This window comes from Silurus aristotelis (assembly GCF_946808225.1).
Source record: "Silurus aristotelis genome assembly, chromosome: 2".
Taxonomy (NCBI): Eukaryota; Metazoa; Chordata; class Actinopteri; order Siluriformes; family Siluridae; genus Silurus; species Silurus aristotelis.
Genome location: NC_139575.1, coordinates 4,917,496 through 4,932,813, shown reverse-complemented (window position 1 = coordinate 4,932,813; position 15,318 = coordinate 4,917,496). Strand labels below are relative to the sequence as shown.

General features: G+C 39.2%; 2 protein-coding genes across 2 annotated transcripts in view; one reads left to right on the top strand and one right to left on the bottom strand.

The window, feature by feature from the left end:
- The first annotated feature begins 5,037 nt into the window (after window positions 1–5,037).
- Window positions 5,038–10,054, top strand: LOC310737722 (polymeric immunoglobulin receptor-like). The gene is made up of 6 exons (XM_083562266.1): window positions 5,038–5,552; window positions 7,351–7,677; window positions 7,781–8,113; window positions 8,579–8,683; window positions 8,816–8,847; window positions 8,952–10,054. Exons 1-6 carry the CDS (start codon window positions 5,129–5,131, stop codon window positions 9,135–9,137), a joined length of 1,407 nt encoding a protein of 468 aa, XP_083418392.1. The 5' UTR covers window positions 5,038–5,128; the 3' UTR covers window positions 9,138–10,054.
- A 2,587-nt stretch (window positions 10,055–12,641) lies between these two features.
- LOC310737493 (serine/threonine-protein kinase pim-1-like) overlaps window positions 12,642–15,318 on the bottom strand; it is a gene marked incomplete at its 3' end in the record, with an annotated part of 5,546 nt that continues 2,869 nt past the window's right edge. Inside the window, exons 5-7 of the mRNA XM_083561834.1 lie at window positions 14,924–15,066; window positions 13,135–13,185; window positions 12,642–13,049 (exon numbers count right to left, since the gene is read on the bottom strand). Coding sequence (XP_083417960.1) covers window positions 12,642–13,049; window positions 13,135–13,185; window positions 14,924–15,066 — 602 coding nt within the window. The remainder of the gene's footprint in view (window positions 13,050–13,134; window positions 13,186–14,923; window positions 15,067–15,318) is intronic.

Below are 15,318 nucleotides of genomic sequence, written 5' to 3'. Positions count from 1 at the left end.
GGCTGGTGTTAGGGTTTAGGCTCTGGTAGAGTGAATCTGTTTGGCTGGTGTTAGGGTTTAGGCTCTGGTAGAGTGAATCTGTTTGGCTGGTGTTAGGGTTTAGGCTCTGGTAGAGTGAATCTGTTTGGTTGGTGTTAGGGTTTAGGCTCTGGTAGAGTGAATCTGATTGGTTGGTGTTAGGGTTTAGGCTCTGGTAGAATGAATCTGATTGGCTGGTGTTAAGGTTTAGGCTCTGGTAGAGTGAATCTGATTGGCTGGTGTTAGGGTTTAGGCTCTGGTAGAATGAATCTGATTGGCTGGTGTTAGGGTTTAGGCTCTGGTAGAGTGAATCTGTTTGGCTGGTGTTAGGGTTTAGGCTCTGGTAGAGTGAATCTGTTTGGCTGGTGTTAGGGTTTAGGCTCTGGTAGAGTGAATCTGTTTGGCTGGTGTTAGGGTTTAGGCTCTGGTAGAGTGAATCTGTTTGGTTGGTGTTAAGGTTTAGGCTCTGGTAGAGTGAATCTAATTGGCTGGTGTTAGGGTTTAGGCTCTGGTAGAATTAATCTGATTGGCTGGTGTTAAGGTTTAGGCTCTGGTAGAGTGAATCTGATTGGTTGGTGTTAGGGTTTAGGCTCTGGTAGAATGAATCTGAATGGTTGGTGTTAGGGTTCAGGCTCTGGTAGGGTGAATCTGATTGGTTGGTGTTAGGGTTCAGGCTGTGATTAAGTGAATCTGATTGGTTGGTGGTAGGGTTTAGGCTCTGATGAAGTGAATCTGATTGGTTGGTGTTGGGTTCAGACTCGGGTAGACTCAATATGATTGATTGGTTTTGGGGTTTTGGCTCTGATAGTCTGAATCGGCTTTGTTGGTGTTGAGTGCAGACTTGAATATACTGAAGTTGACTGGTTGGTTTTAAGGGTCATATTTTGGTAAACTAAATCCAGTTGGTTGGTGTTGGAAACATCTGTACATAACAATAAAATATAAATACCAATACATAAGATATTGAGATGAGCAGAGGTGGTTTTAATAGATTAACCTTAAGGAGGATGTCAAAGCCTTTTGTAGGTTTTGGTTAGTTTTAGTTTTAGCCCCAGTCACGTCCCACCTTATGAAGATTGTGAACCTTTAAAGAAGTAGATGCCGACCCCGCAAACATCCCAAACCATCTAGAGACGTACCAGCGCCAATTGGATCCCACTTCATTTTTGGCACTGGACCTCTTTAAGTGTTTAAAGGCTCTGGCATGGAGAAGCTGGTGTTGGATCTGTGATGATCGCAAATGTTGAGCTTTTTTATGAGTTGCTCAGTAGCTCCTAGTTTTATAACCATAAATGACTGTAAATGACTGTTCTGTATTGTTTAAAGACTATAAACACACTCTTGATATCACCCAAATGAGGATGGGTTCCCCTTTTGTGTCTGGTTCCTCTCAAGGTTTCTTCCCCATAACATCACGTGTTTTTCCTTGCCACCCTCGCCACGGCTGCTCATCAGGGATAAATGCACACCATTCACTTTAACTGTTAAATTCTGTAAAGCTGCTTTGAGACAATGTCTGTTGTGAAAAACGCTATAGAAATAAACTTGACTTGACTTGACTAGTTATTTCAGTGTTAGGTACAGTACTTTCAAAAAATTCCCCCTGCAGTTACCCTGTGGAGGAGGTAGTTCGGATTTAGTTTGTGGATACCTGGGCACCAGAAACCAGAATAGAAAGAGAGGGAGGCCAAAAGAGCTGCTTTATCCTAATCGATCAAGACATACTTTACGTCAGGTTAGTGTATTGTAATTATGCTGCCCGATTTACTTTTGTGTTAACAGTACCCTCTACCACTCCTCGGTTGGGTGGGTGGGTACTATCATTTTTTTTCCATTTCCCATGCGCCGATTTCTGCAAGTTGAAACTTGTCTCAGGTCTAACCAAACTCAAGAGAAGTTTAATAACCTTGTTTGACTTTCAGTTGAAAGCCAGCTAAGCAGCCAGCTGGACTTCAAAGGCATCATAAGTGACTAACAGTGAGGAAAATAAGTATTTGAAGTATTATTTTTTGAAGTATTATTTTTTTTTAGATTATGTCTCTCACAGTGGACATGCACCTACGATGACAATTTCAGACCCCTCCATGATTTCTAAGTGGGAGAACTTGCAAAATAGCAGGGTGTTCAAATACTTATTTTCCTCACTGTACGTGACAAAAAGGTCCATCAATAGGATTTTGGTGAATTTGGTTCATTCTATGTGAAGTGAAGTAAAATGTTGTGAAAGTCTAAGATAAATCAAATGCATATACATAAAATAATTATCATATAATTTTCAGTTATTTCAATGTTAAATACAGTCCGTTCAAAAAGTCCCCTCGAAGTTGACACATGGAGAAGGTAGTTTGGATTTAGTTTGAGGAAAATTTCCAGCAGCTTTTCCGGAGAAAAGAATATTACATCATTATACTGTGCAAGATTTAATAAATGGGCACTGTGAAGGGATTTTTTTTGACAGCACTGTAGAAATTAATTTCAGAGTTTGCTATCTATTAATTTTTCTTTATAATGTTATATTTCAATATTTTACTGATGTTTAGTAAAAACCTTTTTTACATTAATTTTGTTATCTGTTTTGTTTTTTTTGTTTTTTGTTAGGTTCCATGTGGCCTCCATGTTCATGTATCACATCCTGTTCCTGAATGTTTGGAGAAACGAACTGTCCAAATGCCAAAAGTATGTAAAGCTGTTCTTCATGCTGAGGCAGAATTTTTAAAAATCGAAACACTAAAAGTTACTCTGTATGGTTATATATATTTATTTGGTCAAAGTAAATCCTGTTGGGATGTGAATTTCAGCAGCAATAAATAAATTGTCTCTCACCAGTCTGCCCAACCTCACTTCCTATTGTTCTTAATTTAGTACAGATAATGCAATTCATTCAGGAAGATTAACAGAGACAAGTGGTTGGAGACTCACCTTCCTTTACTTTTAGTTCCACTGGTGTGTAAATGTACTTTTCCTGAGATATTTTAACTCCACACTGATACGTCCCAGTGTCCTTTACAGTGAGCGCTCTGATCATCACACTGAACTCTGATTTTGCTGATTTGGTGTCATCAAACAGTGAGAATCTTCCTGAAGTTACCCACATGTTTTTATCTCCTGTCTTTATTAGATCAGAACAGCCTGGCGATGAACCCTTACAGAAATATTTTGGGTTTTGTGTGTATTCTGTATCATACTTGCACTTGATAAGGACTCCACCTCCTGAATATGCTGTTACTTCCTTGGAGGCTCCTTCATCTAACAAATCACCAAATATTCATCTGAGCAAAACCTTCCTTCATGTAACACTGCTGCTGATAGTGAGGATTATTATAAAGTGTATTTCTTTACCTGAGATCAGGCAGATGGTGAAGATGAGGAGGATGATCTTCATCCTGAGTTCACGCTCACAGATCTCCACACCAACACCACTTCAGGAAGATATGAAAGCTCCTGTTCTGCTACACACTGTTACTGACTGTCCTGATCTGTAAATGTGCTGTATATTCATCTGTGTCTTAACTACGTCTTGACCACTTCTCCTTTCTGGCTTTAAGAGAAAACATCTCTTTAATTTTATGAGTCAAGTGCATGAGTACAGCAAAGATGCTTTTAATTGAATTCAGTCATTTTAAAACTTTCCATGTTCCTCTGAAATTTTTCTCCTACTGCCGTCCTCCTACAAGGTTCTCAGGGTCCTCCAGACAGCCATACTGACTCTGCACTGTTCCTGATACCCCTACCGGCATTTCTGTTCTATTCACTTGCACTTCCTTGTGCACGGGTCAAGGGGTCCACAATATGCAATATTATTTTTTTTACAAGTGTTTGCATGGTCAGGAGGAGCAGCTCCTGGACAGCAAAGGACTGTTAAACAAGCACACACAGGATAAAGTTAGGCTGCCTATTGGATGAGCACCAACAGTTCAACAAATACACTTTCTAATGCAAAGCATGTTACTGGATGAAAAGTCCAAGTCCCTGCATTGCTGCACAATGTACTGTACACTAAGTAAATGACTTCTATGTAGCTGTTAACAACTTTGAACGAACATGAAAGTGGTGACAAACATGTTCAATCCCTCGTTCTTCTTTTAGACTGGGTCTCAGTTCATCCTGTACAGTTCAATCTGTATTAGCCAGGGTACTACCAAACCAGAGTCAGTCAAACACAGTGCAGTATTACAGCAGCTTGATCCAGAGTCACTTACAACTCAGCGGTTAAGGGGTAAGGGTCTTGCTCAAGGCCCTTGAAGAAAATTACAGAAATTATTTTGTGCCAGCAAAAGTGCTCCCAGACTTTGAGAAGCAGGTGGGTGGATTGGGAAGTTCAGTGGGGCAGGAAAGGGGGATGAGAGAGGGAGAGAAGCTGCCAGTCCCTGGCTGCACTGCCACCTAAACTTCCCTGCTGAGGCGTGGCAGACGATGGAGTGCCTATTTATGCCATCGGTCCCATCGTGCCAGACAGGTCGCAGATGGCAGCATCGGCTGCAGCACTCCTCCTTGACCTGGTCCCACTCCTTCCAAGGCGAAGTCTCCCCGGCGTCATACCCCTCTTCCAACACAGGGTTTTTGACACCACTGTAACACACTCACTGGTTCCGCACTGGAGGAAAGAGAGACAGGCAAAAGTTCACCAAGCAAAGATTTCTTTCTTTACTTTCGTTTTGACCCCGGCTTGAGTACTGGAAATGAAAAGGGCTCACCCATACACTCGCATTTCTTCCTCCGGCGTCCGCCCGTCTCACTAGCGGATCGGCACGCTTTCCATTTCTAGAGCCCACTGAGTTTCCTTGTGCACCATCACGCCTTTTCCTGGCGATCATCTCGCTGGTGTCTCACTGCTCTTTGTTGGCATCACCAGACTAAAACAGAGCGCACTGATTAGTCTCATCAGCTGCAGCTCCATTCGTTTACTGCTGGCACATACTCCAACACCCGACTCAGGCCAGGGAACCGGTTTTTTTCATATCAAGTTAGAAAGAAGAAGTGGCCCATTTCTGGGTAAGACACAGATGAAGACACAGAACATTTACAGGACAGGACAGTAGCAGTGTGGAACAGAACAGGAAATTTTTATCTTTCTAAAGTGGAGTTTTGTGGAGAGGTGTGTGAACTCAGGATGAAGATCCTCCTGCTCATCTTTACCCTCTGCCTGATCTCAGGTAAAGAAACACACTTTGTAATAATCCTCACTATCAGCAGCTGTGTTACTTTTGGTGTTTTGTTAGATGGAGGAGCCTCTAAGGAAGGATATATAGAAAGAGGAGTCATTATCAAGTGCAAGTATGATCCAAAATACAAACAAAACCCAAAATCTTTCTGTAAGGGTTCATGGCCAGACTGTTCTGACCTAATAAAGACTGAAGTTAAAAACATGTGGGTGACTTCAGGAAGATTCTCACTGTTTGATGACACCAAATCAGCAGAGTTCAGGGTGATGATCAGAGAGCTCACTGTAGAGGACAATGGGACGTACTGGTGTGGAGTTTCTAGAGATGTTTGGATGAACATTTACACATTGGTGGAACTGAATATAAAGAAAGGTGAGTCTTCCACCACTGCCTTCTGTTGATCTTCTTAAAACAGTAACAGTACGAAGTGAGATTGTCCTAAAATCATCATTCATTCATTAATGAATTTAATAATAGCAATTGTTTGCACATTTTTCAGGAATGTTTTGAATAAAATACATGCATTTAGATGAAAAATTGTCTTACATTTATGGCATTTGGCACACCCCCTTATCCAGAGGGACTTGCAACTGAGCAAGGGAAGGTTAAGGGCCTTGTGCAATGCAAAGGCCCAGCAGTGGCAGCTTGGTGGTGATTGGATTTAAATCTGTGACATTCCGATCCAAAGTCCAATGCCTTAACCACTGAGCCACCACCTCCATCCTGAAGTCTTCGTAATTATGTTATAAAAACAATACAATCCCAGAGTTTTATTAATGATTTATATACTGCGTCAAGGATGTGTATATCAATAACTGAGGCAGATGTGATTCACTTTAATTTCTTTGATTCAGACAGACAGCAAATCCTAAATTTACTTAAGTGCCTTCTGAGATGTTCTTTTCCTGTTCTGACTCCAGGAAGATGCAGCTCTACCTCTGCCATGTTAATTTGTATTCTAAGACCCTCAGGATACGCCTCGGTCTCCGTAGTGTTGTGATTCGTCACATTCAGATAGCAGCATTGGTGCTGAGAGAACGCGCTCGAGACATATATCGATACATATCAAATATTGGTCACAAATTGTTGGTCACTTTTCTAATCAATAAAAGTATACTAACTATAGTACAAATAGTATAGCACAGTGGTCTGGAACCTATCGCTCGCGAGTCATACGTGGCTCTTTGCCAAATATTACGTAACTCTCCAGGTGTCTCCCTTCACATTTTATAGTTCAAATATGCGCCGCTGTGTTTAAGCTTCACGACACGGCAAACCACTTACGTTTTTATGGTAACCTTGCACACTCAGATTCAAGCAACAACCATGAGTGGTCATGGCGAAGAAAAAATTCAGAGGAACATCGAAAGTTTCAAAATGAGTGGCCAGAACCATATGCTTTTATCGAAAGCTCTGGTGCACGTATTTCCTCTTCTAAAGTTAAGAGACATTTTGAAACCCACCACGCAGTTTTTGCAGCAAAGTTTTTTTCAAGTTGTTTTTGGGCCTAAATAAAATAGTTATGGAAACGTTATTTTCTTAATAATCATCAAATACTATTTTCCCAATTGCTCTTTAAAACCAAAATTAAAACTTTGTTCTTCACTCACGCACTTATGTGTTGCTGCATACTTTATTTTGAGTTATTTGACCCAGGTAAAATAGTTATTTAAATGTTTTTATAATAGTAAAATATTTCTTTATTTTAAATAGCTCTTTTGAGGGGAAAAAAGAATGTATTAACCAGAATTTTGAAACGTGCTTTGTTCTTCATTCATGCACTTGCTCAACATGTGATGCTTCATAATTGTTTATTTTTGGGATGTACATAAGTATAAACAAAGGTTTTGTAATAAAAAAACCTGTATTTTTTCAAAAGTAGTAATATATATATAAATTTTTTGGCTCTTGCATTCGCCAAAAAATATCAAAAACGACTCTTTTTTGTAAAACAAAAGGTTCCTGACCCCTGGTATAGTATATCTACTAATAATTATATATAAATTAATCATTTTTACCAATGCAAATATGTAAAAAACGATGCATCGTGATACAAATGCCAACTATGTGATTCACACTTTGTACACTTTTACACCTTTTATGCCGATGCACTGATGTGAATTGGTGAATTTTACCATCATTAATACGTATGATTTCAACCCACCTTTAGCAGGAAGTTCTGACTCTAGAGAAGTGACTGCATATGCAGGGACCAGAAGCAACATCAAGTGCAGATACGAGGACCAATACAAAGACAATCCCAAATCTTTCTGGAAGATCAGAACAGATCAGTGGAGTATTAAACACATAAACACTGAAGCACACAGTGAATGGTCACATGATGGCAGATTCTCAATCCATGACAACAGAAGTGCAGAATTCTTCAGTGTGTTTATCAGAGAGCTGATTATAGAGGACACTGGGACGTACGCATGTGCTGTTGCTGCGTCTGAACAAATAGAGATCTACACTGTAGTGCAGCTGAACATCACAGAAGGTGAGTAGGCAATAGAATACTGTGATACTGTTTATGGCACGATTCTTTATTTGGCTTATTTTCTTAACACATTCAACCTCATCTGATTCATTGTTATGTACAGATGTTTCCTTTGAGAAGACCATCAACAAGACGGTGCATGTAAGAGGAGATGTGAACATTAGCTGTCCATACCCAGAATCCCACAGGAATGACAATAAGTTTCTTTGCAAGAGGCATAAAACTGCTGCTTGTCTTTATATGGCAACCATTAAAGAAGATGTAAGTGTGGGGAAATTCTCCCTGTATGATGACAGAGAGAAACACGTCTTCACTGTGAGTCTCAACAATGTAATTGAGCAGGACTCTGGTGAATACTGGTGTGGAGCTGAAGTGGCCTGGAAAAAGGATCATGAATACAATGTTAATTTTACACACATCAACCTGACTGTTACTGGTGAGTCTGTATGATTAACACTGACTTTCTGGAACATCAGACCAACGTTACATAAACCTGAAGTATCTGATCTCATGCCTTATTCTATTTGGAGATAGTTTAGCTTTTCATCGAAAGAACATAATATTATTGTGATACCTCAAGCTTAGATATAGTGATATGTCTGAGTTTAATCATGTTATAAATGTTCTTTTATAGCCAGCGCTGAAAAATCTGCATATTATTCAATCTGTAAATCCACTGAAAGTCAAACATGTGATCCACTCAGAGTAATAATATAATCATTCATATTGAAACTAAATGATTCTCTGGTTTTAATCCATGTGTCCCAACATCATCTCAATCTTCACCAAGTTCCCCAACTCATGCACATCACACACATGTAGCATTACTTAGAGTTTTGTAGAAGATATTTAATGAGTGTTTGAGTGCGAGTGTTTGATTTATTGCACATTTCAGCCCCAGGATTTTCAGCTTTCATTTTGATTGCTCTGTGGGCGAGTCTGCTGGTGTTCCTGATTGGATTCATATTCCTCATTGTGATTCTATACAAGGGGTGCAAAATGCCAGGTGCACACACACACACACACACACACACACACACACACACACACACACACACACACACACTTAATATTCTCCTCCTCATCATCATCATATCACCATTAACATGTTTCTTCTGTCCTCTTCATCTCCATGTAGACCCAGAAACCATGACACCAGTTTCTTGCGAGGTGAGAACAAAGTGGCAGCAAAACTTTGCACTCACATGGTTTACTCTGTTAATGTGACAGAACATTTTATGTTTTTGTAAACTTTATACTTTACCTCATTTCAGACAAATGGAGATTATGACTTTGTGCTTCATCTCCAGTCAACAGAAAACACCAATCCACCAGAGTCTGTTTATCAGAAACTGAACCCCAACACCAAAGAATCCGAATTAATTTACCAAAATCTGAACCCCAACACCAACCAATCAGATTCATTTTACCAAAGTCTTAAACCCAAAGCCAACCAATAATAATCAGTCTACCAAAACCGGAACACGACAACAACCAATTAGACTCAGTATACTGCATTAAAGCCTGAACCCATCACCAAACAGCTTCAATCTATCAGAACCCAAACCCAACACCAACCAATCAGATTCTGTCTAACTGAGCCTAAACCCCAACACCAACCAATCAGATTCTGTCTAACTGAGCCTAAACCCCAACACCAACCAATCAGATTAACCCTTTCCCCCTAATTTGAGCAAATATAATGCATAAACATTTCCTGTAGCACAGCAGTAAACATGTGGTTCTAGTCACCGATTCTTACATTTTAAAATGAATCTATTTTAAAACTAAATTTTTGGAATAACTTTTCATTGTTTTCTAAAAATCCTAGACATTCATCTTGAAGTGTGTGGTAAAAAAAGTGTTTAAAATGATTGTTTGCACTATGAGTAGTTGTCTAAGGGTGAAACAGTCAGGAGTCGAGCAGTTCACCTCTAATGAAATTCATAGGTGCCACAGGGATAGAGGTCAGTTAAACATTTCAGCTCAGATGCATTAATCATGCAGCAATCATTTATTATGAGTAATTATTTCTCTATTATTATTTTCTATAATCATTTTCATCAATCACTGATTATTTATATTTGCAGTATCATTATTTGCTCTTCTCTGTAAATGCATTGCATAGTGTCAGGATCTGGAATATATCACAGCCACTGCACTTCTTTATTTGTCACATGTTAATGATCCCTCGTCCCTGTTCCTCCTCACCTTGATTAGCATTTGTTTTGTAGCTTCAGCCTTTACAGCGTGTATTATCTCAGGTTTGTCTTTCTCAGTTTTTGCTTCTTTGTTCACTTGTGCAAGTTTTTTTTTGTTTGTTTTATTGATCTTGTTAGTGTTTTATGTTTTGCTAATAAAGCAAGTTTCTGTACGCATATCCGCCTATCCTTGTGTTCCATGAAATGTAGATGATAGACTGAGGGTTTTTATGTGTCGCTTAACAAGCTTTGTTTTTACTTTTGGGTGAGTTTCCGGTCACAGAGGGTTTTTAAGAAAAATAATAGGAAATTGGATTGTAACAGACTGAAATTGCAACACCTGTGTGTTCTATCATTTATCATTAATAATCATTGATCATGATTCAAATCGATCTTAATGGTGCCTGCCTTCTCCTTTTTCTCTGTTTAAAAAATTAAGAATCCACAGTTTGACACTTTTAAAGCAGCCAAATCCATTTCCAGTGTATTCCAATGCATACAGTATATCATTTGCACGTAGTTCTAAGGATAGATAGATAGATAGATAGATAGATAGATAGATAGATAGATAGATAGATAGATAGATAGATAGATAGATAGATAGATAGATAGATAGATAGAACTTTATTGTCATTGCATTGTACATGTACACAACAACGAAATGCAGTTTCTACCAAAAGTGCAAAAAGTAGATATCATGCAAAATTGCAGATAAATATGTATATTTACAGCATGTGATATATATGTAAGCATATGTACAGTGAATAAATATAAAGGCTATAACAGTGCAGAGATGTTTGGACATCATTGAGAAGTACAGAAATGGTTCTAGGGCTATGGCAATACTGAACCAACATGGCAACCATTCCCTACTTGAACACCATGTAATTCCAAAAGTCTGGATTGCAGCTCGTTGGAACTGATGTCACCATACAACAAGACAGTGAGCCGAAGCGTACGTCCAAACTCTGTAAGTGTTAGAGAGGGAACAGTCGCCTGGAGTGATATCCATCATGACCTGCCCAGTCACCGCACCAAAATCCTATTGAACTGCTCTGGGATTAACTGGATCACAACGAAATCTCCAACTAGTGAATTTGTTTGGCGTATTTTCCAAGAGGCAAGGCAAAGAATTTCAGCTGGATTTTTAACTGTCCGGCTGTAGAGAGTGTGTAAAGAATTCTTCAATTGAACTTCATACTGTAATACTACCTGGTTTGTTGTTTAAAAACAAAAGGTACATGCATGCCTCTCAAAAACCATCAAAGTCTAGGTTTTGACCCCCTAACATTGTTTATCTGCAATTGACATTTGATGAAGAAACCTCGACCGGAACCAGACTCCGAAGGAAACCCATCTGTAGAGTGTATTGCTCGACCTCCTGCTTCCACAGAGGGCGCCAATGCTGCTATTCTGACTTCTGCCTCCACAAGCCGTGTAAATTTAGCACAAAGTTTTACTTGAGGTTAATCGTCTAGTTTCTTTTCACTGTCATTTATTAATGTCACATGTAAATTCTGAAAACAGATGAAATAATGATGCTCGGTTTCAAAAATCGACTTTTCTGCATCTGTCAATAAATTGTATTAGATGTGCTACGGTATGCCCGAGGACAGGAAAACTCTGCAAAACAAAAAACCAAATCAATTAGACATTAAAATACACATTAAGAAAATCTGTATTTTCTTATTTTATATTATAGCAAGAGTTCATAATACGAGGTGGTATCAAAAAGCCTCAAGACTAGTGTTGTAGCACGCGAACAGATGGCAGCACAAGGATGCTCGCACAGTCACAGGGAACACCGACCATCATAAGTCAATTTGCCAAAAGACATTGTCCTGTATACATTGGGAGCTGTGAGAGCTCTTCTGACCACGTGTGTTACCACGTCTGCGATTTCATCATGGACAGCAAGTTGCAGTTGAAACTCTGCGTAAAACTGGGCGGATTTGAGAGACGTTTGACATGATTCAAGTTTAACAACATGATGTCATTTCCACACCCGCCCCACTCGGCAGATTTGGCTCCTGTGGATTTCGCCCTCTTCATGAAGATGAATTCCAACATCGCCGTTTTGACACGGAGACCTTGCTCAAATCGCAGAAGGTGCTTGAGGCTCTTCGAAAAAAAGACTTAAAGGACACATTCCAAAAGTGTCAGGAACGTTGGGAGCGCTGCATTGCTGTGCGAGAGGATCGTTTTGAAGGTGATGGTTTGTAAATGTACTTTCTAGTAAACAGAGCAAGTTTTGGATCTTTTTTGATACCACCTCGTATTATCACATAATCCTTGCATTTTTTTTTCCAGGATTCAAGAACTCACCCAGATGTTGCTCTGCCCTGCCATTAACCACCTGTGCTTAAGGATTTGCCTGAAATCTGGCCGGGAATAAGGATTTTGCTCCAGGCACCATGTTATCAGTTTGCGGCAGTCTGTGTGGGCAGTGATGAAAGATTTCATCAGCGTCTACCATTTATGGTTGAAAGTTTTTAGCTTTTTGCAATTTCTCACCTTTAGACAGGCCAGGATCTAAGTGCAGTTGTCCTGACATCATTTCTTCCTTTGACAGAAAGGGCACGTCTCCGCTGACCAGTTGAAACAGGACAATGCCCAAAGTCCAGACGGTAACAGGACGGCACAAGACCCGTTTGTCATGATACCACTCAGGGGGGATGTATCCCGGAGTGCCTGAATGTGGAAAAAGAGCAGAAATCGTTAGCAGAAGGGACGAATCTAGATCTTTGTGACATTCCCATCATTCTATCCCATATATACTATGGTGTACTTGCCTGGCCAAACTTTGATGTGGTTGACGCTAAGCAAACAGCCATTGCCAAAGTCTATTAATTTTACTTGCAGCGTATGTGTGTTGATGAGAATGTTTTTGGGCTTGATGTCGTTGTGGAACACTCCACAGTCAGAGCAATGACGAGCAGCTTGAACCACCTGCAGCATGATGCCTCGAGCCAGGTGTTCGGGCAGTTTACCGCCGTGAAGTTCACAGAATTCTTCAAGGTTCATGCAGGGGCTCGGTTGCTCCAGGATCAAGATATGATATTTCCGTGTGTCAAACCATTCCAGAAGCTCCAGTACATACTGACTTCGAATTGGTCTGGACACCATCTTCATTAATCCGACCTCTCTAGGGATCGGTCGTTTCTCGCCGGGCTAAAACGAGAACAGGTTATCATTGTGTTCGCAATGCACACGTCTACTGTAAATAGCAGTAATAACATTTGAAAAATGTATTTACAATTTTGATATTTCCCCCGTAGTCATCTCTAAGGATATATTTAACAGCAACCTGTTGAAAGAAAGAGACATTTTTAAAAGCTATTGTTTTTCTACATTGTAGAGTTTATAGAAGTCTATGTTGTCAGCCAATCGAGGCGTTTTGCATTAAAACCTAATTAAACTATAATACATAAATCCCATAAGGATTACAGTTTTACTCAGTCGCTTTGGAGCGTTTCTCAGATCAGAAATGAAATTCTCAAAACTACTCGTTTAACCTCCACGTCATTTAGTCACTCATCATAAGAACATTTCTTGTTGCTTTGATCGAATTGCGAATACTTTTGTACATCATTTTAATGGATTGTGTACGAGTGTCTGCTGTTTCCTACATTATCAGTTGTTTATGTTCATGTTGATCAAAAATATATTCTACTGGTTTCACCTGAATAGTTTTAACCCCAATAAACATCTCAGCATCAGTTCAGTGTAAAAGTCATTGAATGCAAAATGGTTAAACCAGTTGTGAGAATCTGTCAGGCTTGAATTTCTATAATTTTTTTGTGTTTGTCTTGTATTGATGTATTGTGCAGATGAATTTTGAATTGTACTAATGAAGGCGATTGAACGGCATCAGATAGTTCACACAGTTCTCTAATTAACTAGGAAACAGGTCAAAGGTGAATCTTGTAAACCTTTAAATGACTATAGACAGAATAAAACACAGAACAAGAATTTCTGAAAATGGATGTACAACCAAGAAACAAACATTAAAACAGTACAGTAAAAGTGAAGCCTGTCCGGTCTTTCAATAATAAATCAAATATGCAATCAAATATATACATTTGTGCAGCTAAAACTCATAGATGCCATACAGAAAAAAAATGTACCTTTGTCAATTTTCAATGCTTGTAACCCAAACTATCGTTTATATAAAGAAATCCTGAAGCTGTGCAGCGTCATACTGACAACATGAGTAAACATTTTGTTTTCAATGCTTGACAAAGAGACTTTTCATTCTGATGGAAATGAAATGTTCATTGAAATCAGAATGAAAAGTCCTCATGCCATTGTGCAGATGAATCTTGAATGTAACTAAAGAAGGTGAGTGAGGGGCAGTAGATCAACTAATAATCAACCAGTTCTCTAAAACAGGTCAAAGGTGAATCTCGTGAACCTTCAATTGGCAACAGAGCAAAACACAGAATTATAAATTCTGAAAATGGATGAACAACGAAGAAACTAATGAACACCAATGCAGTACAGTAAAAGTGTGAATCCTGTCTGGTTTCTTACAATCAATATAAATCAAATACACAATCAAATAAATGAATTTCTGCTGCTGAAATTCATTAATGCCAAACAGAAGGACGTCATATGTTGTTCATTTTCAGTCACTGCGATCCAAACTATAGTTTATATCAGGAAGTCCTGAAACTGTGCAGCATCATACTGAAAACACGACTAAACATTCTGAAGATTGTGTTTGTGAACAATGAAGAAGGGACTTTTCATTCTGATGGGAATGAGATGTTCATTGACACAAATACTTACTTTTGAGATATAAACTGAGGATTTTGAGACTTTTGCAAGAAATCCAATGTATTGTGCTGTTTGTACACATTGTTTTGAGAAATGCACGCTACTGCTCTGCAAATATTAAGGATGATTCGAGAAATTCTCCAAAGCAACTGAGAAAAATGGCATTTATCTTCTGTTGCACTTGTAAATTGTTAATTCTGTGTGAGGGAATTGAATTCCTACTATTGCGAATTGAACAGCGTGTGTGTCGTGAGGAATCGAATTACCGGTCTATAATTCGCTTTGCAAATTCCCGCATACACCTGCCCATCTCCTCCCTCCCCCAGTAATCCTCCAATAATGTACTGTGAAGTGATCTTCTCCGTCAGGAAGGCGAACGCCTCGTGCTCTACCGCTCTGCTCCTGTATCCTGCAATGAATAGGAGATGTGTGTTGTTAATTATACCGTTTTTCTCAGAAGCGTTTCTTAGATCAGAAATAAAATTCTCAAAACTACTTGTTCAACCGCCACATCGTGTCCTGCACATCGTTAAAGCACATTTGTTGCTGTTTTGATCGAATGTGTACAATTGTTTGCTGTTTCCTGCATCATCATTTGTTAATGTTGTGTTGATAGAAATATATTATACTGGTTCTTCTCACCTGAAAGTCTTCACCCTCA